Consider the following 23,694-nt stretch of genomic DNA (forward strand, 5'->3'; position numbering starts at 1 on the left):
ACCTATCAAGGATCAGTGTCCTTGAAAACCAGGGGAATAAAGCCAGGCATATGTTCTATTTTCCTTCACATTTGAACTGGGCACTAAATGTCTCCATATTAAGAATGATTTTAAAAGCATTTTTTTCTATAATGTCTGTCAATTTAAAATACTTTCTGTATTACATAGTGACAATATCAGAATACATTCTGATAGATACCATAAGGTATCTTTTTTAGAAAAGTAAAACTAATGTTATACTTACTCTCTTTTTTGGAACAGGAGTTATTCCCTCTGAGAGATGGATAGTAAATTTTGACAAAGACCTTTTAGATGGCCTTGTTTTTGCAACCCAGTTGGGAGCCTATTGTCCGTTTTTGGTAAGAGTCTTTTTTATAAGGAATGGTCTTTTATTATTTGAAAGAACTTAGTAATTAAAATTCAAAGTATTTTTTATAAAGAGATTCTTTTCAGTGTTTTAATTTACATCACATCTGAATTTGAATGGCCAGCATTCCCTTTTTGTTTATTCTGGTATTCTGATTGTAATAATCTACTACTGACAGATGTTAACACTTAAATGATTCTTTGCTAAACTAAAGAGAACAGTTAAAAAGCAGTAATTTTTATTCCTTTACTAAAAGATTTGATTGTTCTCTTTTCAAGATTGAGTCTCATTTTGAAAAAATGTACACACAACCAAAAACTTCTGAACAGTATCTGCACAATTGCCTGATTATTGTGAATGTACTTCGTGAAATTGGCTTTGACATGGACATACAGGTAGGTGGCTATATATCACATACTCCATAAATATGAATTTCTTCTTTTCATATTTTTTCTAGCTTCATTAGGTATGATTGGCAAATAAAAATTGTATATATTTAGTTTGTAAAATGTAACTTTTGTAGGTATATAATATGATGATTATACATATACAATGTGAAATGATTACCAGAATCAAGTTAAATAGCACATCCATTACCTCACATAGTTGCCATTTTATGCGCGCGCGCGTGTGCGCGTGTGTGTGTGGCGAGAACATTTAAGATCCAACATCTCCTCATTTCCCCTATCCCTCTCCCATGGCAATTATCATTCTACTCTCAGGTTGCATAGGTTTTACTTTTTAAGATTCCACGTATAATTGAAATCATAAAATACTTGCCTTACTGTGTCTGGATATTTTATTTAGCATAATGTCCTCTGGATTCTTTCATGTTACCATAAGTAACAGAATTCTTTCTTTTTTTTTTTTAAGATTTTATTTGTTTATCTGACAGACAGAGATCACAAGTGGGGGGGGCGGGAAGGCTCCCTGCTGAGCAGAGAGCCTGATGTGGGGCTTGATCCCAGAACCCCAGGATCATGACCTGGGCCGAAGGCAGAGGCTTTAACCCACTGAGCCACCCAGGTGCCCCCCTTTCTTTTTTATGACTAAATATTCCATTGTGAGTATATACTACATTTTCTTTTTTTAAATTTTATTTTATTTAAATTCAGTTAGCCAACATATAGTACACCGTTAGTTTTTGATGTAGTGTTCATTGATTTCTTGGTTGTGTATAACACCTAGTACTCATCAGATCACGTCACCTCCTTAATACCCATCCCCCAGTTATCTCATCCCCCCAATCACCTCCCTTCTGCAACCCTCAGTTTGTTTCCTGGAGTTAAGAGTCTCTCATGGTTTGTCTCCTTCTCTGGTATCTTCCCATTCAGTTTTCCCTCCCTTCCCCTATGGTCCTCTGCTCTATTCCTTATATTCCACATATGAGTAAAATTCTATGATAATTGTCTTTCTCTGACTTATTTCACTTAGCATAATACCCTCCAGTTCCATCCATGTCTATGCAAATGGTAGGTATTAATCCCTTCTGATGGCTCAGTAATATTCCATTATACATGTGAACCACATCTTCTTTATCCATTTGTCTATTAAAGGACATCTGAGATCCTTCCACAGTTTGACTATTGTGGACATTGTTGCTATGAACACTGGGGTGCAGGTGCCCCTTCTTTTCACTGCATCTGTATCTTTGTGGTTAATACCCAGTAATGTAATTGCTAGGTCATCATGTAGCTCTATTTTTAACATCATGGGGAACCTTCATACTATTTTCCAGAGTGGCTGTACCAGCTCTATTCCCACCAACAGTGTAAGAGGGTTCCCCATTCTCCACATCCTTGCCAGGATTTGTTGTTCCCTGTCTTGTCAATTTTAGCCATTCTAACTGATTTGAGGTGGTATCTCATTGTGGTTTTGATTTGTATTTCCCTGATGGCAAGTGATGTGGAGCATTTTTAATGTGTCTGTTGGCCGTTTGTATGTCTTTGGAGAAATGTCTCTATATGTCTTCTATCCATTTCCTGAGTAGATTATTTATTTCTTGGATGTTGAGTTTGAGAAGTTCTTTATAGATCTTGGATACCAGCCCTTTATCTGATAAGTCATTTACAACTGTCTTCTCCCATTCTGTAGGTTACCTTTTGGTTTTGTTGACTCTTTCCTTTGCTGTGCAAAAGCTTTTTATCTTGATGAAGTCCAAAAAGTTCATTTTTGCTTTTGTTTCCCTTGCTTTTAGAGATGTAGCTTACCTGAAGTTGCTGTGGCTGAGGTCTAAGAGGTTATTAACCTGTGTTCTCCTTTAGAATTCTGATGGATTCCTGTCTCGCATTTAGGTCTTTCATCCATTTTGAGTTTATCTTTGTGTATGGTCCAGCTTCATTCTTCTGCATGTGGCTATTCAATTTTCCCAGCCCCATTTATTGAAGAGACTATCTTTTTTCCATTGGATATTCTTTCCTCCTTTGTAGAAGATCAGTTGACCATAGAGTTGAGGATTCATTTCTGGACTCTGTGTTCTGTTCCATTGATCTAGGTGTCAGTTTTTGTGCCAGTACCATGCTGTCTTGATGATTGCAGTTTTGTAATACAGCTTGAAGTCAGGCATTTTGATGCCCCCAGCTTAGGCTTTCTTTTTCAACATTCCCCTAGTGATTAGGGGGACTTTTCTGGTTCCATACAAATTTTAGGATTGTTTGTTCCAGTTTGGTCAAAAAATGATGGCATTTTGATAGGTATTCCATTGAATGTGTAGATTACTCTGAGCAGCATAGTCATTTTAACAGTCTTTATGCTTCCTATCCCTGAGCATGGAATGTTTTTCCATCTCTTTGCATTTTCCTCAATTTCTTTCATAAGTGTTCTGTAGTTTTCTAGAGTACAGATCTCTTACCTTTTTGGTTAGGTTTATTCTTAGTTATATTTGTTTCTGTGTGTGTGTCTGTTAAAATTTTTTTATTAACATATAGTGTATTATTTGTTTCAGGGGTACAGGTCTGTGAAACATCAGTATTACACTATTTACAGCACTCTCCATAGCACATACCTTCCCCAGTGTCCATCACCCAGCCACCCCATTCCTCTTACCCCCTCCCCTCCAGCAGCCCTCAGTTTGTTTCCTGAGATTAAAAGTCTCTTAACAGTTTTTCTCTCTCCGGTCCCATCTTTTGTCATTTTTCTCTCCCTTTCCCCTATGACCCCCCTTCACTGCCTCTCAAATTCCTCATATCAGAGAGATCATATGATAATTGTCTTTCTCTGATTGACTTATTTCACTTAGCATAATACCCTCTGGTTCCATCCATGTTGTTGCCAGTGACAAGATTTTGTTGTTGGGTTTTTTTTTTTTTTGGATGGCTACATACTATCCCTGTGTGTGTGTGTGTGTGTATGTGTGTGTGTGTATACCACATTTTCTTTATCCATTCATCTGTCAGAGGACATCTAGACTCTTTCTATAGTTTGGCTGTTGTGGACATTGCTGCTATAAATATTCAGGTGCACGTGCCCCTTCAGATCATTACATTTGTATCTTTAGGGTAAATACCCAGTAGTGCAATTTCTGATTTGTAGGGTAGCTCTATTTCCATCTTTTTGAGGAACCTCCTTGCTGTTTTCCAGAGTGGCTGCATCAGCTTGCATTCCCACCAGCAGTGTAGGAGGGTCCCCCTTTCTCCGCATCCTTGCTAACATCTCTTATTTCCAGACCAGCTAATTTTATCCGTTCTGAATGGTGTGAGGTGGTATCTCATTGTGGTTTTGATTTGTATTTCCCTGATGGCGAGTGATGTGGAGCACTTTATCATGTGTCTGTTGGCCATTTGGATGTCTTCTTTGCAGAAATGTCTGTTTATGTCTTCTGCCCATTTCTTGATTGGGTTATTTGTTTTTTGGGTGTTGAGTTTGATATGTTTCTTTATAGATTTTAGATACTAGCCCTTTATCTGATATGTCATTTGCAAGAATCTTCTCCCATTCTGTTGTTTGTCTTTGGTTTTGTTGACTGTTTCCTTTGCCCTGAAAAACCTTTTTATTTGGATGAAGTCCCAATAGTTTATTTTTGCCCTTGCTTCCCTTGCCTTTGGCGATGTTTCTAGGAAGAATTTGCTGTGGCTGAGGTGGAAGAGGTTGCTGCCTGTGTTCTCCTCAAGGATTTTGATGGATTCCTGTCTCACCTTGAGGTCTTTCATCCATTTTGAGTCTGTTTTTGTGTGCAGTATAAGGAAATGATCCAGTTTCATTCTTCTGCATGTGGCTGTCCAATTTTCCAAACACCATTTGTTGAAGAGACAGTCTTTTTCCCATTGAACATTCTTTCCTGCTTTGTTGAAGGTGATTTGACCATAGAGTTGAGGGTTCATTTCTGGGCTCTCTATGCCACTGATTTATGTGGAACATAGATAGGAATTTACTGAATTCCTTTTTTGTGCCAGTACCATACTGTCTTGATGATGAAAGCTTTGTAATAGAGCTTGGAGTCTGGAATTCTGATGCTGCCGACTTTGGTTTTCTTTTTCAACATTCCCCTGGTGATTCAGGGTCTTTTCTGCTTCCATATTAATTTTAGGATTATTTGTTCCATTTCTTTGAAAAAAGTTGATGATGTTTTGATAGGGATTGCATTAAATATGTAGATTGTTGTAGTAGCATAGACATTTTCACAATATTTGTTCTTCTAATCCAATGAGCATGTTTTCCTCAATTTCTTTCATGAGTACTTTATAGTTTTCTGAGTAAAGATTCTTTGCCTCTTTACTCAGAATCTTTAATAGATTTCTTCCTAGAAATCTTATGGTTTTGGGTGCAATTATAAATGGGATTGACTGCTTAATTTCTCTATCTTCTGTCTTGCTGTTGGTGTATAGAAATGCAACTGATTTCTGTGCTTTGATTTTATATCCTGACAGTTAACTGATTTTCTGTATGAGTTCTAGCAGTTTTGGAGTAGAGTCTTTCAGTTTCCCACATAAAGTATCATATCATCTGCAAGGAGTGAGAGTTTGACTTCTTCTTTGTCGATTCGGATGCCTTTTATTTCTTTTTGTTGTCCGATTGCCGAGGCTAGGACTTCTAGTACTATGTTGAATAGCAGTGGTAATAGTGGACAGCCCTGCTGTGTTCCTGAACTTAGAAGAAAAACTCAACAGTTTCTCCCCAGTGAGAATGGTATTTGCTGTGGGTTTTTCATAGATGTTATTTTTTGATATTGAGGTATGTACCCTCTATCCCTACACTTTGAAGAATTTTGATCAAGAAAGGATGCTGTACTTTGTCAAATGGTTTTTCAGCAGGTATTGAGAGTATCATATGGTTTTTGTTCTTTCTTTTATTAATGTATTGTATCACACTGATTGATTTACAGATGTTGAACCAACCTTTCAGCCCAGGAATAAATCCCACTTGGTCGTGATGAATAATCCTTTTAATGTACTGTTGTATCTTATTGGCTAGTATTTTGGTGAGAATTTTTGTATCCATGTTCATTAAAGATATTGCTTTGTAATTCTCTTGTTTGATGAGGTCTTTGGTTTTAGGATCAAGGTAATGCTGGCCTCATAAAATGAGTTTGGAAGTTTTCCTTCCATTTCCATGTTTTGGAACACTTTCAGGAGAATAGGTATTAATACTTCATCTAATGTTTGGTAGAACTTCCCTGGAAGCCATCTGGCCCTCAGCTCTTGTTTGTTGGGAGATTTTTGATGACTGCTTCAATTTCCTTACGGGTTATGGGTCTGTTCAGGTTTTCTATTCCTTCCTGGTTCAGTTTTGGTAGTTTATATGTCTCTAGAAACACATCCATTTCTTCCAGATTTTCAAATTTGCTGATATATACTTGCTCATAATATGTTCTTTTTTTTAATATTTTATTTATTTATTTGACAGAGAGAGGGAGATCATAAGTAGACAGAGACATAGGCAGGGGGTGAGCGGATACAGGCTCCCCGCTGAGCAGAGAGCCCAACTTGGGACTCAATCCCAAGACCCTGAGATCATGACCCAAGCTGAAGGAAGAGGCCCAACCCACTGAGCCACCCAGGCATCCCATAATCTGTTCTTCTAATTGTTTTTCTTTGGTGTTGGTTGTGATCTCTCCTCTTTCATTCATGATTTTATTAATTTGGTTCCTTTCTCTTTTCTTTTTGATAAGTCTGGCCAGGGGTTTATCAATCTTACTAATTCTTTCAAGGAACCAGCTCCTAGTTTCATTGATCTGTTCTACTGTTCTTTTGGTTTCTATTTCATTGATTTCTGCTCTGATCTTTATGATCTCTCTTCTCCTGGTGGGTTTAGGCTTTCTTTGCTGTTCTTTCTCCAGCTCCTTTAGGTGTAGGGTTAGGTTGTGTATTTGACACCTTTCTTGTTTCTTGAGAAAGGCTTCTCTGGCTATGTATTTTCCTCTCAGGACCACCTTTGCTGCATCCCAGTGATTTTGAACAGTTGTGTTTTCATTTTCATTTGTTTCCATCAGTTTTTTCAATTCTTTAACTTCCTGGTTGATCCATTTATTCTTTGGTAGGATGCTCATTAGCCTACATGTATTTGAGTTCTTTCCAACTTTCCTCTTATGGTTGAGTTCCAGTGTCAAAGGATTGTGGTCTGAAAATATGCAGGGAATGATCCCAGTCTTTTCATACCAGTTGAGCCCTGATTTGTGACCCAGGATGTGATCTATCCTAGAGAATATTCCATGTGCTCTAGAGAAGAATGTGTATTCTGTTGCTTTGTGTTGGAATGTTCTGAATATATCTGTGATGTCTATCTGGTCCAGTGTGTCATTTATAGCCTCTCTTCCCTTGTTGATCTTTTACTTAGCTGATCTGTCTATTTCAGCGAGGGGGGGTGTTAAAGTCCCCTCCTATTATTCTATTATTGTCAATGTGTTTCTTTGATTTTGGTATGTATTGGTTTATATAATTGGCTGCTCCCATGTTAGAGTCATATATATTTAAAATTGTTAGATCTTCTTGTTGGACAGACCATTTGAGTATGATCTAGTATCCTTCCTTATTTCTTATAATAGTCTTTGGCTTAAAATCTAAATTATCTGATATAAGTATTACCACCCCAGCTTTCTTTGGATGTCCATTAGCATGGTAAATTGTTTTCCACCCCTTCACTTTCAACCCGAAGTCTAAAATAAATCTGTTGCAGACAGAATATTGATGGTTCCTGTTTTTTTAATCCATTCTGATACCCTGTGTTTTTTGATTGGGACATTTAGCCTGTTTACATTTGGGGTAACTATCAAAAGATATGAATTTAGTGCCATTGCATTGCCTGTAAGGTGGCTGTTACTGTACATGGTCTCTATTTCTTTCTAGTCTGTTACTTTTAGGCTCTCTCCTTGCTTGCAGGACCCCTTTCAGTATTTCCTATAGGGCTGGTTTGGTGTTTACAAATTCTTTTAGTTTTTCTTTGTCCTGGAAGCTTTTTATCTCCTTTTTCTTCAGTGACAGCTTAGGTGGATATAGTATCCTTGGATACATATTTTTCTCCTTTAGTGCTCTTAATATATCATGCCAGTCCTTTCTGCCCTGCCAGGTCTCTGTGGATAGGTCTGCTTCTAATTGAATATTTCTACCATTGTAGGTTATAGATATCTTGTCCCAGGCTGCTTTCAGGATTTTGTCTTTGTTTTTGAGACTTGTAAGTTTTACTATTAGATGACAGGGTGTTGACCTATTTTATTTATCTTGAGGGGCATTCTCTGTGCCTCCTAGATATTGATGGTTGTTTTCATCCGCAAATTAGGGAAGTTCTCTGCTGTAATATGCTCCAGTATACCTTATGGCCCCCTCTCTCTTTCTTCTTCCTCAGGGATCCCAATTATTCTAATATTGTTTCATCTTATGGTATCACTTATCTCTCAGATTCTTCTCTTCTGGTCCAGTAGTTGTTTATCTCTCTTTTTCTTGGCTTCTCTGTCTTCTATCATTTCATCTTCTATATCACTAGTTCTCTCTTCTTCCTCATTTTTCCTAGCAGTAAGAGCCTCCATTTTTTTATTGTACCTCATTAATAGCTTTTTAAAATTTCAACTTGATGAGATTATAGTTCTTTTGTTTCTCCAGAAAGGGATTTTATTTCTCTGGAAAGGGATTCTCTAGTATCTTCTATGCTTTTTTCAAACCCATGTAGCATGTTTATACCTGTCATTGTAACTCTATTTCTGGCTTTTTACTAATGTCCATATTGATTAGGTCCCTAGCTGTTGTTTCTGCCTCTTGTTCTTTTTTTTTTTTTTTTCAGGTGAGGTTTTCTGTCTTCTCATTTTATCCAGAGAAGAACTGATGAATGAGAGAGCAAAATGCTAAATAGGTAGCAATGACCCCAGAAAAATATATACTAACCAAATCAGGAGAGACCTGAACCCAGGGGAGAAGGAAGGGGGGGGGAATATATATATATATGTGTGTGTGTGTGTGTGTGTGTGTGTGTGTGTATAATTCGACTGGTGAATAGAACAGAGCCACACACTAGATTTTGGGTGTCTTTTTGTCTGTTAGAAAACTGCCTCCCAAAATTTTAAAGAAAGAATAACTTATATATATATACACAAATATAAGGGTAAACGTGATGAGGAATGGACTATGACTTTAAAGATGAAAATTAATAAAGATTTTTTAAAAAGGAATTGATAAGCAGTTGGTTGAAAGATAAAAAATAGAAAAAAAAAGGAGAGATTGTGATCAGGCTGGAGACTAGGACAAATCCATATGCTAGATTTATGGTATATTTTGGTCTGTTAGAAGAAACTGTATCCCAATATTTTAAAGGAAGAAAAACTTATATGTATACAAAAAATAAGATTACATACAGTGAAAGGATGGAATATGACTCTAACAATGAAAATTATAAAGGATTCTTAAAAAGGTTTTGATATGATAAAATAGTTAAAATTGGTTAAAATAGGAAAGATGAAGAATTCCAAAAAAATAGCAAAACAAAAAATAGAATTAAAAAAAATTATCTTTCAGTGACTAAAGTATCATGGGACAAGAGCCATGAATTCTGTGTGGTATATTTTCCTAGCTCTGGAGTTTTGTAGTTCTCAGTGTTTGGTGAAGTTGATCTTGGCTGAATGTTTTTGCTGACCGTCTGGGGTGGGGGGGTGCCTGTTGCAGTGATTCTCAAATGTCTTTGCCGGAGATGGAATTGCTCCACCCTTGGCAGGGGCCAGGCTAAGTAATCTCTTCAGTTTTGTTCTCGGTAGCTTTTTTTCCCTGAACACTTTCCATATCGCTTTGGAAGATGGAAATGAAGATATCAGCCTCCCAATCTCCAGCCCTGGAGGAGCTGAGAGTTCAGGGCCCCACTTCTCAGTGTGCCCTCAGAGAAAAGCAGTCTATCACTTCTCTCTCCCTGGTCTCTGGCCATACTCTGTGCTCACCTGGGCTGTGAGCAAGCATTTCTAACTCTGGCACACAGCCCCATTTGGAGTCTCCAAACCCAGCAGATTCCTGCTTTGTGCTCCCGTGTCGCTCCTCCCGGTGGAGGAAAGGGGAGGGTCTCCCTAGATCTGCCACTTGTCGGGTCCCTGCTCAAGGAGCAGTGGTGTGACTATGCCAGGGATCACAGTTTATGGCAACCTGGAGCTGAAAGCCCGCTCCTTCGTTCTGTCTTTGCAGCTGGCTTCCCCACTCTGACACTTGGTAGCTCTGTCACACTCAGGTACCCACAGGCTTTCTGTGACCCCGAGGGACCCGATACCACACTGTATTGTTGACGGCTCCATCCCCCACTTAGCCTCTGGAGCTTCTTCCCTCAGTGGAGTAGACTTCTAAAAGTTCCAGTTTTGTGCTCCCCTCCTCTACTGCTTGCCAGGAGCTGCGCCCCCCCACCCCACGTTCTCTCTTCCTGTGTATCACCTCAGATTCACTTCTCTGTGTGTCCTACCTTCCAGAATGTGGTTGCTTTTCTGTTCATAGAATTGTTGCTATTCTTTTCTTCGATCTCCTGTTGAGTTTGAGTTTGTAGATGTTCAGAATGGTTTGATAACTCTCAAGCTGAATTCCTGGAATCCAATGAAATTTAGGTCCCCTACTCCTCTGCCATTTTGCTCCTTCTCTATCTTGTGGTTTTTGGTGTAGTTATAATTGGGATTGATTCTTTAATTTCTCTTTCTTTAGTCACATCGTTGGTGTATAGAAAAGCAACTGATTTCTGTGGATGGTTTTGTATCCTGTATATATCCATTGGTTATATACCCAGAAGTAGGGACACTGGAGTATATGGTGGTTCTAGCTTTAATTTTTTAATTATTTTTTTAAAGATTTATTTATTTATTTGACAGACAGAAATCCCAAGTAGGCAAAGAGGCAGGCAGAGAGAGAGGAGGAAGCAGGCTCCCTGCTGAGCAGAGAGCCCAAAGCGGGGCTCAATCCTAGGACCCTGGAATCATGACCTGAGCCAAAGGCAGAGGCTTTAACCCACTGAGCCACCCAGGCACCCTGTCTAGTTTTAATTTTTTAGAGGACACCCCCCATACTGGTTTCCATAATGGCTATAACAATGTACATTTCCACCAATAGCATACAAAAGTTCCCCTTTCTCTACATCCTTGCCAAAACTTTATTTCTCCTCTTTTTACTAATAGTCATTTTACCAGGTCTGAGGTAATATCTCATTATGGTTTTGATTTACATTTCCCACATGGTCAGTGATGTTGAAAGCTTTTCATGTACCTGTTGGCCATTTGTATGTCTTCTTTGTACAAATGTTAGCTGCCTCCTTTTAATATTGTTTTTCTCATACATTTTAAATCTAAATTGAGGCAGTCTTTTTGTAGGGTATTGCTAAAATGTTGAATTTGAAATATGACTTCATAGAAATCTACTGGATATTTCTAAATATATATAATTATGTATATGCAGCTGTGCACAATAGGAAAGTAGTTCTAGTGAATTGTCCAGTTTTCTTAAACCCTAAAAATGAATCTTTAGTGATTTAGTAGCATTACCAAGCTCTAAGAGTGAATTAAAGGAGCAGAGTTGTTTGAATATGGATATATTATCATTTTTAAATTTAGTAGCTAAAAAGATAATTTTTCATTTTTTAAAAAATGAATATTCATGTAGAGATCAGAATGGCAATATACATTATTATATTTGGATCTCCACATTATAATTCCATCTGGCCTTTCACAACCAATCCTCAGTAGCAATAATCAGATTATATGCTTAGTATATTTTGAGCTCTTTGTTAGAGTAATGAAATTGTATAATGAATTATTTCTTGGGGTTCCTGGATGGTACAGTTGGTTTAGCATCCCACTTGGTTTTGGTTCTGGTCGTGATTCCTGTCATAAGATTGAGCCATGCATGGGGCTCTGTGCTCTGCATGGAGTCTGCTTAAGTTTCTCCCTCTTCCTGTGTCCCTCCCTGCTCCCATCCCACTCTTCCGTTGTGTGCTCTCTCTCTCTCAAATAAGTCTTTAAAAAATGATTTCTTCCTTTGAAGCATATACACAATCATTGAATTATCAAGATATATCCATGTTCAATGATAAATAACATTCTACTCATGTAATTTTCAGCTTATGCACAGAACAAAGTATAGGATTCAGATTAGGGAAGAGATGGATGTGATGTAGATTGATCCATCAAACACTGTAGAGAAGGCAGGACTTATTTGGAGTCTTGAAGTATGGATTGGATTTGGATTGGTAATTTTGAGTGAGGAAGGTGTTCACTCAGAGGGAATGATATAAACAATGCCAAATGGAATACATGATATACAGTAAAGAAGTTCTGTGAATAAGTTGCCTTAGTTGAATTTGGGGATTAGAAAAATCAATATAGGTATATATAGGGGTATTGCATATCAGCATAAAACGTCAGCAGTTTGCCATGTGGGTATTAAAGGACTAAAGGTATTTGTTCATACATCTATAGTGGGAATAGATTCATAGGAACGGGACTGGAGACAGGGAGCATAGACCAACCAAAATATAATTTCAGTTGGTCAAGGAATAAAGTATTTACTCATGTCATTTGACTGGAAACTTCAAATAATAAGTTGATTCAGGAGATGTTTAAAGTTTGCTAGACCTTGTGAACAGTCACAAAAGAAGGACACAGGAGAAAGACCATTTCAACTTACTCTGAGTGTTCTGTTCCACGACACAAAAGACATTAACGATGCCACTGCCCACACATGGCTTGTTCCACAAAGTTGTTCCTCACACCTGCTGGAAAAATGACATTTCATAATGGCTTGCTTTTTCCTTGTATGAAAGTCACTTGCATGTTAAAGTCACTTTGTTTCAGGTCTGACATTTACATTCTTTTATATTGGTATAGTTGTTAAGAGAAACTATATTCTAGGATTTGGGCAAGAGATTTCTTTTATAAGAGAGTTTTAAAGATAAACTTCAATGAAAGATTTGTTTTGGAAGAATGAAAATACTACAATTCTCATCAATTCAACAAATTGAATATCCTCCACAAAAGATAGTGGATAGACCCTGTAAGGGGTACAGGTATGATTAAAGCACAGTCGTGCCTTCAAGGATGTTATTAATAGTGACAAGTATAAGAAAAAGAGCTGATGCAAAGCTGATAGTGAATGCCCTAGTATACATCGAAGCAGTGTGCTATGGGAATCAAGAGGGACAGAAATCATTCTGGTAAGGGAACCAGGAAGATTTACATGGGACATTTGGTGTTGAAGGTGGCCCCTGAGAATTTGGTCGGGGTTCATAAGAAACTTAAAATATTTTTGTTTAGAAAATATAAATCATCATACATTGTTATTCTCGCCTTTGCTTTTTTATTTCCTCAGATATGTTCACTCAAAATTTTTATTTTGTTGTGTAGCCAAAAAATATTTTAAAATGTGAGTATCTAATACATAAAAATGTAGACAAAGTATCTAAGATCTGATGAATGGAGAAATTGACAGTTAACTGATAATTACCAAGCTTTTACTAATCAGTTCCAATTCCTTACCATTTTTTTAATCAACCTGGATTTACCAACCACATTAAATGGCAAAGTTCAAAAATATTAAATTAACTTAGCTATAGTGAATTAATGCTGATGCTTATCGCTAGTTCACATTTAAAACCAAGGAAATTCACCTCTAGACTTATTTATTAATGTTTAAGTTTCTTATTTATTATGTTCTTCTTTGCAACTGTGGAATTAGCTAGATAAGTTTCTGTGCCTATGTTATGTCCTGTTGTGGAATCTTGCCACGTGGAATATAACAGTTGTTTACATATTCTCCCTTTTGCGACGTACTTTAAAGCAAAAATATGGGAATTATTTGGACTCAGTATAGCATGTATTTTTATTCCTTAATGTAAAGAAATGTATATAAAAATAATAGGACATTTGTAGAGGTTGTACTAGACCCAGTTCACTGAGTAGTGATGGAAGCTAAGGGTCAATAGATAATCTGACTTTTCTCTTAAAACTTTTTTTTGGGGGCCCCTGCATGGCTCAGTCTGTTCAGCATCTGACTCACATCCTGATTTCAGGGTTGTCGGATCCAGCCCTGAGTTGGGCTCAAGCATTTGGCATGGAGCCTGCTTGAGATTCTCTTTCTCCCCCTGCTGCTCCTTTCTCTCTCTCCCTCTAAAAGAAAAAAAGATTGTTTTTATCAATTTTAGTGCTTTTAGTATTAAATAACAGAATTCACAAGTGAAAGTGCTTTCAAAATAAACAAATTCGATATTTTACTTTAGATGAAGTTAGGCATTAGAGGATTATAAGCATAGTCAGTCAGTTGCTTAATAAAGTTATTAAAGATTCATTTTTGCTCGACCCTTCTCAGCCTGCTGGCTTTGTATTAGGCATGTGCACTACGAACCACAATGTTTCTACTGAAATTCTCATGTAACATCCTTATATAGTTACTCTTGAGGCTGGTTGAGTAGCACCTCATCTTGCACTTCTCTTTTTCCATAAGGTAAATCTTTTCCAGTAGTTCACAGTGTATTTCCCATTACATGTCATTGACCATAATTACATTCCATGCTTACAGCCAAACCCGTGTTTGATAAAAGTAATGAAACAGTCACAAAAATTGGGATTGTTAGGTGAGAAGAAAGGAGAAAATTGTTTTGGGGAATGTAATCAGCAATGTTCTCTGGAATTACAGTATGTCGGTCGGTACTGCTAGTTATGTTTGATGTCCAGTATGAAAGCTGGTGATATCTTGAAGTCATTGCAAATTAAATCCTTCATGAAAGTCGATATTATTTCACCTTTTCTTGTTATTGATGAAAAAACTGAGGCCTTGGAAATCCAATTGATTTAGTTAAGATCATGGCACTGTGTAATAGCAGGACGTGAATTTGGTTTACCAGATTTCTACTCCAGCATTTTTCTCTATTGTGACCTTTTTTTGTTTATTTTTTTGTCTTTCATTAGACTAGTTGAAAAATACTATCTTTGTGGGGAAAAATGGACCAATGTAGTTGAAGTTCTTCTAGGATAGACCTATATAGAGAAAGTAATGATTATATCTTTGAAAGATATTTCACATGAAAGTCTTGTTTTAAACAAACTTAATTTAAAACAATAATAGCAAAAATAAACAATCCTATATTAACTTCGGGATTTTTAAACCAAGAATTGGTGAAAGTGTAATTTTTAGGTGATTTTCATTGAAATTTATGGTAAGGAAAGGTAAGGGTGCTCTTTTCTCTCTCTCTCTCTCTTTTTTTTAGTCTAATACATTAATCAAAGGTATTTTTCCCATTAAGATAAACATGTTTTTTTTTAAATTTCCAAATTATTTATTTTCATCCTATTATATGTTTTTCAAAGATGAGTATTGGGACAATTCTATATTGTTACTTATACATTTTATGCTGTAGTCACTAAAAAAGTGTTCAAAAGTCTTTCATTGAACTTAGACTTGAGCCTAGGATGTCCTGCCACTAGTCTATCCCTTCCCCCAAAAAAACACATTTCCCATCACCTTAGACAACCTCCTTAAAAAAAAAAATAAGATTTATTTATTTGAGAGAGAGTGTGTGCACACACGTGTGAGGAAGTTGGGGAGAGGCAGAGGGAGAGGGAGAAAAAGAATCTCCAGCAGACTCCCCGCTGAGTGCAGAGCCCAACTTGGGGCTCGATCTCACAACCCTGAGATCATGACCTAAGCCAAAATCAGAAGACGGACACCTGACAGCCACCTAGGTGGCCCACAGCCCTCATTGAATCACAGTCATACTCAGGCCCATCCCAAAGGGCCCAGTAGTACCACATTCTCTACTTTGTGAGAATTAAGTTCTGTATTTATCTTTTTAGTTTGTTCTTAAATAATTTTCCTTCATGCGTTGACTGACATTGTCTTTCACATAGCAATGTATGACCACAGAATACTGATGAGAAACTTTGGAGTCTTGGCGTATTTCTCAGTTTTCCACAAATCAAACTCACTAGCAGCTTTCTACCCTGCCAAGGCAGACCAGCTCCCCTATTTTTTACTAAAAATCTCCTTCCCAGATACCTTTATTGGTTACTCTTACTGCTTATTGACAAAACAAGAAAAAACAAACTCTTCTCTTCTTCCAAAGAAGAAAAAGACTGTATTTGGGAATGTGAACCAGCAGGTGATCAAAGGAGCTGTTTTTATTTGCTGGTAACCACTGCTGAACTTCAGAGTGAAACGTGTTAGTTCCACGTAATGCATTAGGTCTTCTTGGCTCCTACACTCTTTGCACTTCCAAGCCAGGCCTGGATCAGTTTCGGTTACTAACTTGAATGTGAGCCTTTAAGTCATAGGTAGATCTTCATTTTATGCAAGTGTAGAGGGCTCCCTGTATGTTGACAATGACAGAGTTGCATGTCTATCAGAGGTGTTTTATATCTTTGAATCCTTGCTGTAGACCATTCTCAATACTTCTTTGCTAAGATTAATTCTCCCCTATTACCTTCACAGTTTTCTAGGATATCACAGGTAGTACACGATCTGATATAAAGAATCCTTCCTCCTACCCCTGACCCTACTTTTTGTCTTCAGTGTACTTTCAGGCTATGTTGATTGTCCCTGCTATTATTCCTTTGCAGTTCTGGCTTTTATCTCAGATCTTTTCCACCAACCATCACTAATTTATCTTGGTTATCAGTATGACTACATTTTCTGATTATTATACTTTGTTCTGGGAAAGGTACTCCCTAACCATCCCCCTGCCTGATCTGCCTGATCTGCTTTTATGTTATTCCTTGTTCAGAAATTAAGGTCCTTAGGGTGCCTGGGTGGCTCAGTGGGTTAAAGCCTCTGCCTTCTGCTCAGGTCATGATCTCAGGGTCCTGGGATCGAGCCCCGCATCAGGCTCTCTGCTCAGCGGGGAGCCTGCTTCCTTCTCTCTCTCTGCCTGCCTCTCTGACTGCTTGTGATCTCTGTCTGTCAAATAAATAAATAAAATCTTAAAAAAAGAAAAAAATAAATTAAGGCCCTCACCCTGGCATCCACACCCTCCACAGTGTGGCCCTGGTGCTCCTTGGTCTTTTCACACAGTGCTTGCCCTTCTTACCTTACACAGGATTCAAATTGTACTTCTTTAACAAGTAAACACTGTATTTCCCTATATTCTTGCACTGTAGTTCTTTGCCTGTCTGATGGAATAGATCCTTTTCTCCTTTTCTAACCCCCAAACACAATCTATTTGAGATCCAAGCATTCTTCAAGGCCATCTCAAGGCTGCCTTCTCCCCTTGAGCTTTTGTTTGAAACTCTTGCTGCCTTTTACCTCAATAGTTTGTTTACTTCTCTATTTTCTTTTACTGCTGTTTATGGTACTCTAAATCAGGGATGATGTCTTAGTCACATTAGTCAATATTTCTAGTACATAATATTTTTATGACCTCTGACTAACTTCTGCGGAGGCTTTGAGGCTGTGAGGTCACTGTTATACTGAAAACACATCTAATTCATCTTTTAACACTTAGGTCAAGCTCTTCTGATTCCCCGCAATATTCTGTTTACTGTGTTTACAATTCAGTGTCATTGCCAATTAGTAACATTTTAAAAGGCTTTAATGTAATTCACCCATTGATGTACTATGCTTTAGCTCTCTTTATTTTATCTGTATATCCTCTAATTTATATTTATTTTCATTGAAACTAGGCCACGGATATCTGTGACCCTAATCCAGTCCTGATGCTCATGCTTTGTGTCTACATGTATGAAAGGCTCCCTACATATCTCCCCAAAAAGGTGGTGCCCTTTCATTGTACTCTACATGACACTGTGCTGAGACAGGTAAGGACATATTTGGGGTTGAAATATGTGGAGTTAAACACTTCACAGTGGTTTTAGTTATTTCTTTTCTAACCCCAAATTTACAAAAGTATCACTATGATATAATTAAGCCTTAGCAATTTATATCAGCAATGTCCACAATATCCAAACTATGAAATGAGCCCAGATGTCCATGACAGATGAACAGATAAAGAAGATGTGGTATATATATACAATGGAATACTACCCAGTCATCAAAAATAAAATGAAATCTTGCCATTGCAATGGTGTGGATGGAACTAGAGGTTTTTATCCTAAGCAAAATAAGTCAGTCAGAGAAAGACGATTATCATATGATTGCACTCATATGCGGGATTTAAGAAACAAAACAGAATCATAGGGGAAGAGAAGAAAAAATAAAATAAGATGTAATCAGAGAAAGGGAGACAAACATAAGAGACTCTTAATCATAGGAAGTAAACTGAGGGTTGCTGGAGGGGAGAGGGGTAGGGGTAGGGGGTTACTTGGTGATGGACATTAAGGAGGACATGTGATGTAATGGGCAATGGGTATTACATAAGACTGATGAATCCCTGAACTCTACCTCTGAAACTAATAATATATGTTAAGTAATTGAATTTAAATGAAAAAAAAAAGAAAAAGAAAAAAAAAACACAGAAAAGGAGGGAGGCGGGCAGAAAATGAATGATGTTTTGATACTTCATTTTTGCACCTATAAAAATGTCATCTTGGGCACCTGGCTGGGTTAGTTGGAAAAGCATGTGACTCCTGATCGCAGGTGAGTTCAACCCCACCTTGGGTGTAGAGATTATTAAAAAAATAAATAAACTTAAAAAAAATGGTCTTAGCAAATGTTGCTTCTTCTAAAGAAGAAGGTTTAGCAGGCTGAAAGGGACAATTTTTGCTTCATAGTAACCATCACCTGCAATGAAATGATGATTCCTTGATTCATTTGATGAATGGGGTTTGGGGAGCTGGATAATGAAGGGCACTTTGAAGGGCAAATTTTCTGACACTTGAGACCCATTTCATGTGCAAGGGGACTGACACCGTAAGGGCAAGCTTGTGTACTCAGCTTTCCTTAAGGGAGCAGTTTACACATCCAGATAGATTTTATTCAGACAAGGATATAGAAAGGGAAATAAAAATGAAGGTGTTCCTGACCAGGGCCACCTGATTCCCAGTAAAGGTTATTATATATGCAAGAGGTGCTAAATGTGTAATGGCGGATTCCTTAATTTGCAGAAAAAAATAAAAATTGAAATTTGAAGTCCTGTGACAATAACAGATCTCTAGAAATAGGTCCATATTTATGAAGTGTCCTCTTTGAGAAGTATCTTGTCAAGGACCATTAACCTCAGTTTGTTTTTCAAGCTGTTTGTTTCATATTTACACTTGTGAAGTATCTTCTAGCATATACTTTTAAATAGCTTATGCTTATTTAATATTGTTCCTTCTAGGGGCACCTGGGTGGCTCAAAGGGTTAAGCCTCTGCTTTTGGCTCAGGTCATGGTCTCGGGGTCCTGGGATCGAGCCCTTCATTGGGCTCTCTGCTCGGCAGGGAGCCCGCTTCCCCCTCTCTCTGCCTGCTTCTCTGCCTGCTTGTGTGCTCTCTCTGTGTCAAATAAATAAATAAAATTTTAAAAAAAAGATTGGAAGTTCCTTCTACTAGTTTCATAAAAACTTCGACTAAAGAAACAATCTCCTTGTTTCTTTCTGAGGACACTGTGGGCTGATAGAATCTTTTATCATACAAAAGTTACTTTATCTCTTTGGTCAGATCATGTTTATTCCTTTTCTTCAGGCTGTTTTATGTATTCCTCCTCATATTTAGTTGGGAGGGTATAATTTTATATGTTTGATGAAGAACTTGTCCATATTTGCTCTTCAGAAGATATGTCTTCATGATCTTTGGTTTATAGTTGTAACCTCTGAGAAAATACAGAGCCTCTGTGATTATATGTGTGATGGTTGATAAGGATTCAGTTAAAAATCAGGGAAACCACAAGTTCTTGTCTCAACATGTAAAGGGCTCAGTTTAGGGTAAGAACAGCCTCTACTGATTTTTTGTTAGCATACATTGAGAAAGGATTCCTTTTTAGGAGTTTTTTTTTTTTTCTTTTTTACCAGGGAAAAAAAGATATAAACTTAGTTAGAGGACTTTTTCAACAGTATTTACTCTGATAATTCCCTAAATGAAGTGATTCTCAAAGCCTGGAGCTGTAATTATATTGGAGAGGTCTTTTGACATCAAAATAAAATTTCTAACGAGTTAGAAATGTTTTGTTTAAGCCTGCAGAATCTAGGGGGAGTCTGAATTAGATTAAGCAGTGATTTATTACAGTTAGGTTTAATTCCAGATCTCTAATTCTGTCCATGTATTTGTATATCTTTATGCCGTTTAATTGCCATAATTTTTTAAAAGTAGTTAACACTAATGTTTAAATATAAATTATAATTATGTTAAAAATCAAATTAAAGCATATTAAAATGGAAATAGTTCTTTCCACATTTAGCACTTTGCTAGAAATAATGTTCATGTTTTAAGATTATAGATGAGGGGTCCCTTGCTGGCTCAGTAGGTGGCACATCTGACTCTTGATATCTGGGCCTTGAGTTGAAGCCCCACCTTGGGGATTGAGCCTGCCAACAAAGAAAAAAAGGAAAAAGAGATTATAGATGAAATTATACATATATAACTAGTATTTTTCTCAAATGTACTGTATGTCTTTTGACTGTAACAAAAATTAAATATAAATGCAAGAAAATGTCAGTTATAACAAGCTTTAATTTTAAATTTAATTTAAGAAAAATCACTGATTTGGAAATAGCTGAGAACATTTGGCATAGCCCCTATGCATCAACACCATAAATGACAGTGCTTAAGTTGTGGAATATCATTTTTACCAACCTTTTCATCACTCTAGAATAAAGAAGGATTTTAAGAAATGGCTACTAGAATTGAAACAGTATTTGTGCGACTATATGTCAGTAGTAGAAACATAGAATCCTGGAACTGGTAAAAATAGAGTGATCAGTGAAAAAAAAATGTAGAGTGTGTGATTTTCTGAGACATTTTTAAATGCAATTGAACTTTTCTTCTCCCTTTTTGAAATAGAATTTACACAAAAGCACAGTAGTTAAAGACAACTACTGAATAGTGAAAGATAAGATATTCTTGCAAAAGGTGCACAGGGGGAATTGAGGCTCCAAAGCTTGCTTCCTCCCCTTGAGGAGATTTCCTTTGTCCCCATTTACCACTTACCACCGAAACATGAAATCCTGGGTGGAATAATCTGACCACAATTGAGCCAGCCCAGTGCCTTTGTGTCATATGTAGGATATGACATAATGAGAATGAGTGGCTACCTTAAGATCTCAGGGCTGGTTAAGGAAGTTCTAGGACTAAAAATCCATAACAGTTCACAGGGAATCCTCACGATTTTCTACATTTCCTTTCAGAAAACAGAAATTAGTTCTATGGAACTTAAAATTACTTGGTCTGTTCATTAATACTTCAAATTCATACATGTATACATAAATAAAAAATAACACACTGGGTTGGTTTTGCCCCCTTATATCTGATATGTATAAGTAGGTAAGCAGCAAGAGAACCCCAGTTTCTTGGTGTAATCAAAGACAGAAGAAACTCTTCAGCAGCAACATACTTGCCTTGGTAGTTACCAAAAATTCTCTTTGAAACATAAAACTAGTTAATTTAATTAATTATTTATTTATTAAAGATTTTTTTTTTTTTTAATCTTAGAGAGAGGGAGCACGTGTGAGCTGGGGGGAGGGGCAGATAGACGGGGAGAGGCAGAGAATCTTAAGCACACTCCATGCTGAGTGTGGAGCCTGACACAGGGCTTGATCTCACGATCCTAAGATCACAACCTGAGCCAAAACCTAGAGTTGAACACTTAACTGACTGAGCTACCCAGTTATTTAACCCTAGTTATTTAATCTTTAACAAATCTACCATTTTCTGTACAAATCACCATAATCACTATAAGTCACTATTATGACACACGGTGCTGTTAACTCTTCAGGTATCTGTGACTGTACTTCCTGGGCTGCGTAAATTGCACTCACCTTGTTGTCACTCTAATTTGGCCAATCATGCATTTCCCTCATGCCATCTTCCTCCTCTGAGTCAGTACTTTCCATGATAACCTGGAGTCTTTCCAGTGTGTTTGTTTTTTTGTTTTTTTTTTTTTTTTAATCCACATTATATTCTACATAAACACTTGGATATTCACAGTTTTCATGAAATGTTCTCTCTAAAAATGAAGTAACTTGTCCTCACATACCTTCCCTATCTTGGCGTCAGGAAGGGACAGCCAGCCCCTTTATTATATTACTGCTTCGAGTCAAGGCCACCTTCATTTTCAGCCGGGCATCTGTTTTTAAATGTACACTCCTTATAATTCTTTCTACACTGAGCAGCCTGAATAATATTTTTATAAATTGGATTATATAAATTCTCTGTTTAAAATTCTCTAAAGATTTTCCTTTGCAGTAAGAATAAAATCCAAGTTGCTAACTTTGGGTTTTAAATCTTTGATAATCAGGTGTTTTTACATCTGTCATTTGCTTGCTTGAAAGCTTGAAAACTCCTTCTCCTTGCCTATTCTGCTGAACTATATATATATATATATATATATATATATATATATGTATGTTATCTTTAAATACAAAGTCTGTTTTCCTCCAGTTAGTGCATATTAGGAATATTTGCATGATTAAAATGTGTAATTTGCTTTGATGAAAATAAGTGCTAAATTATATATTTTTAAAATTCATGATCTTATGCATACTCTCTTCTTCAATATAGATTCTACTGAAGAATCCAAGCTTGAAAAGCTTAGTATATAATGCTGTAATTGTTGGAAAAGATGCGTCTGACTTCTCCCTTTCCCAAACAGGGAACATTGTGACAATATCTCCAAAGTAAGTGCTTTTTTTTTTCTTTTATATTTTATTTCACTGAAAATATCAACCCTAGATATTTAATGTGTATTATAATTATAAAAGAGTGGCCTGGATTTGTTTTTAACTGGTATACGTATAATGAAAAGATCATCACTCTGACATAGATAAATTATGTATATGTTGCTGAGATTCCTCACCAACTTTGTTAAAACAATTCTAGCGACATAAAAGTTACTTATTACATATGCTTTTAATTTTAGTTTATTTTGCATGCATATCACCCATAGAGATTAGACTATAAGTTGTTTGTTCGTGTACCGTAGTTCGGTTTCCTATAGGAAACTTAAACCAGTGTGTGCTAAATTTACATCTGTCTCTCTATCTATATATCTGTTATATATATTTATATTACTTATCTATATTTTATATAGGTTGTATATATCATATATATAACTAGTATATATCATTTTGTTTATATGTTATATATGGTTGTTTCTGAGCAATGTGCTCATTGTAGAAAATTTAGAAACTATAGAAGTACAAAGAACAAAAAAAGTGAAAGACTGATAATCTTACCTCAAAGATACCCTCACTGTTGCCATTTTGCCTTATCCCTTCACTGTCATTGTGTTTATATGTGTGGATAGATGCATAGATAAGTATAGGCATACACACACACACACACACACGCTCCCAGATTATAGTGATTTTCTTTAAAGTTTCATTTCTATCTGATTCTGTTTTCATGATACTTTTGTTTAATGTTTCTACTACCATCCTACTTGCAAAAATAAAGTACAAATGAAACCGCTGGAGAATAGTCTTGAGAAATTAAACATGAGCATAACACATGACTCTTTCTTCCTATCATTGGTTTTAATGATGGGAAATATTCTTATTACAAAATCCTAGCATCCATGTAATATTCTTATTACAAGGATGATAAGAGAACAGTCATGTTAATATCACAAAGGTACACAAATTTAATCACCACTAAAGGACTTCAGCCTACTTGAATTTTAGTCACTGCCTTTGCATTCAATTATTTTTCCCAGTGCAAAGTGACAGATTGTAACTGTTAAAGTTACCTCACCGGTTATCTTTTTGATTTTTAACCATACATTAACTCAAGTTGCTTTTCACATTATAATTATTATTACTTCTAGCATATCAAATACAGAAATAATTGCAAACAAAGGCCATTTTAATTGCATTTAAA

At 36.6% G+C, this 23,694-nt stretch overlaps 1 protein-coding gene across 1 annotated transcript in view; it reads left to right on the forward strand.

Moving 5' to 3' along the window:
* Positions 1-23,694, forward strand: part of LOC111150500 (cilia and flagella associated protein 47) — a 526,123-nt gene that overhangs the window by 224,955 nt on the left and 277,474 nt on the right. The window contains exons 34-37 of the mRNA XM_022507981.1: positions 262-359; positions 646-762; positions 17,409-17,543; positions 22,378-22,493. Of these exons, the coding sequence (XP_022363689.1) occupies positions 262-359; positions 646-762; positions 17,409-17,543; positions 22,378-22,493 (466 nt within the window). The remainder of the gene's footprint in view (positions 1-261; positions 360-645; positions 763-17,408; positions 17,544-22,377; positions 22,494-23,694) is intronic.

The sequence above is a fragment of the Enhydra lutris genome, unplaced genomic scaffold, assembly GCF_002288905.1.
Source record: "Enhydra lutris kenyoni isolate GAN:26980312 unplaced genomic scaffold, ASM228890v2 scaffoldscaffold23, whole genome shotgun sequence".
In the NCBI taxonomy this organism is placed as follows: domain Eukaryota; kingdom Metazoa; phylum Chordata; class Mammalia; order Carnivora; family Mustelidae; genus Enhydra; species Enhydra lutris.